This window comes from Orbicella faveolata, unplaced genomic scaffold, assembly GCF_042242905.1.
Source record: "Orbicella faveolata isolate gen_17 unplaced genomic scaffold, um_ofav_v1 contig_46, whole genome shotgun sequence".
Classification (NCBI taxonomy): Eukaryota; Metazoa; Cnidaria; class Anthozoa; order Scleractinia; family Merulinidae; genus Orbicella; species Orbicella faveolata.
In genome coordinates, this window is record NW_028301576.1 from 23,930,001 (window position 1) to 23,930,353 (window position 353).

A 353-nucleotide genomic window follows, 5' to 3' on the forward strand; every position below is an offset into this window, starting at 1 on the left:
CTATTACTCCGACCCTTCTCCCAACTAAAAACTCTCAATTTTCAAAATCCCTTTAATTCGGCCTGTAAAAAGGACTTGCCTGAAAACCAGGTAGGTTTGATACTGTTTGCTTGTAACTATGGTATTTTTTAAAGAAATATATATATTATTTAAACCAGTTTTAACATACCATCTTTGGATCTATCACAAGTATATTTGGCCCAGAAAAGTACGCATAGCAGAGTACCAATAACGAAAAGGGCACATTTTAAAATTTTAGGAGACATCGATATTTTGAATGATCTGTACTACTGAGCCTGCAGCAAAAAAGAAACAAATATTAATAATAGTAATAGGACTGAGTGGAATCCAAT

At 33.1% G+C, this 353-nt stretch overlaps 1 protein-coding gene across 1 annotated transcript in view; it reads right to left on the minus strand.

The window, feature by feature from the left end:
* Positions 1-353, minus strand: part of LOC110050165 (uncharacterized) — a 3,867-nt gene extending 3,514 nt beyond the window's left edge. Inside the window, exon 1 of the mRNA XM_089278791.1 lies at positions 170-353. Within this exon, the coding sequence (XP_089134917.1) occupies positions 170-266 (97 nt within the window). The 5' untranslated portion in view covers positions 267-353. The remainder of the gene's footprint in view (positions 1-169) is intronic.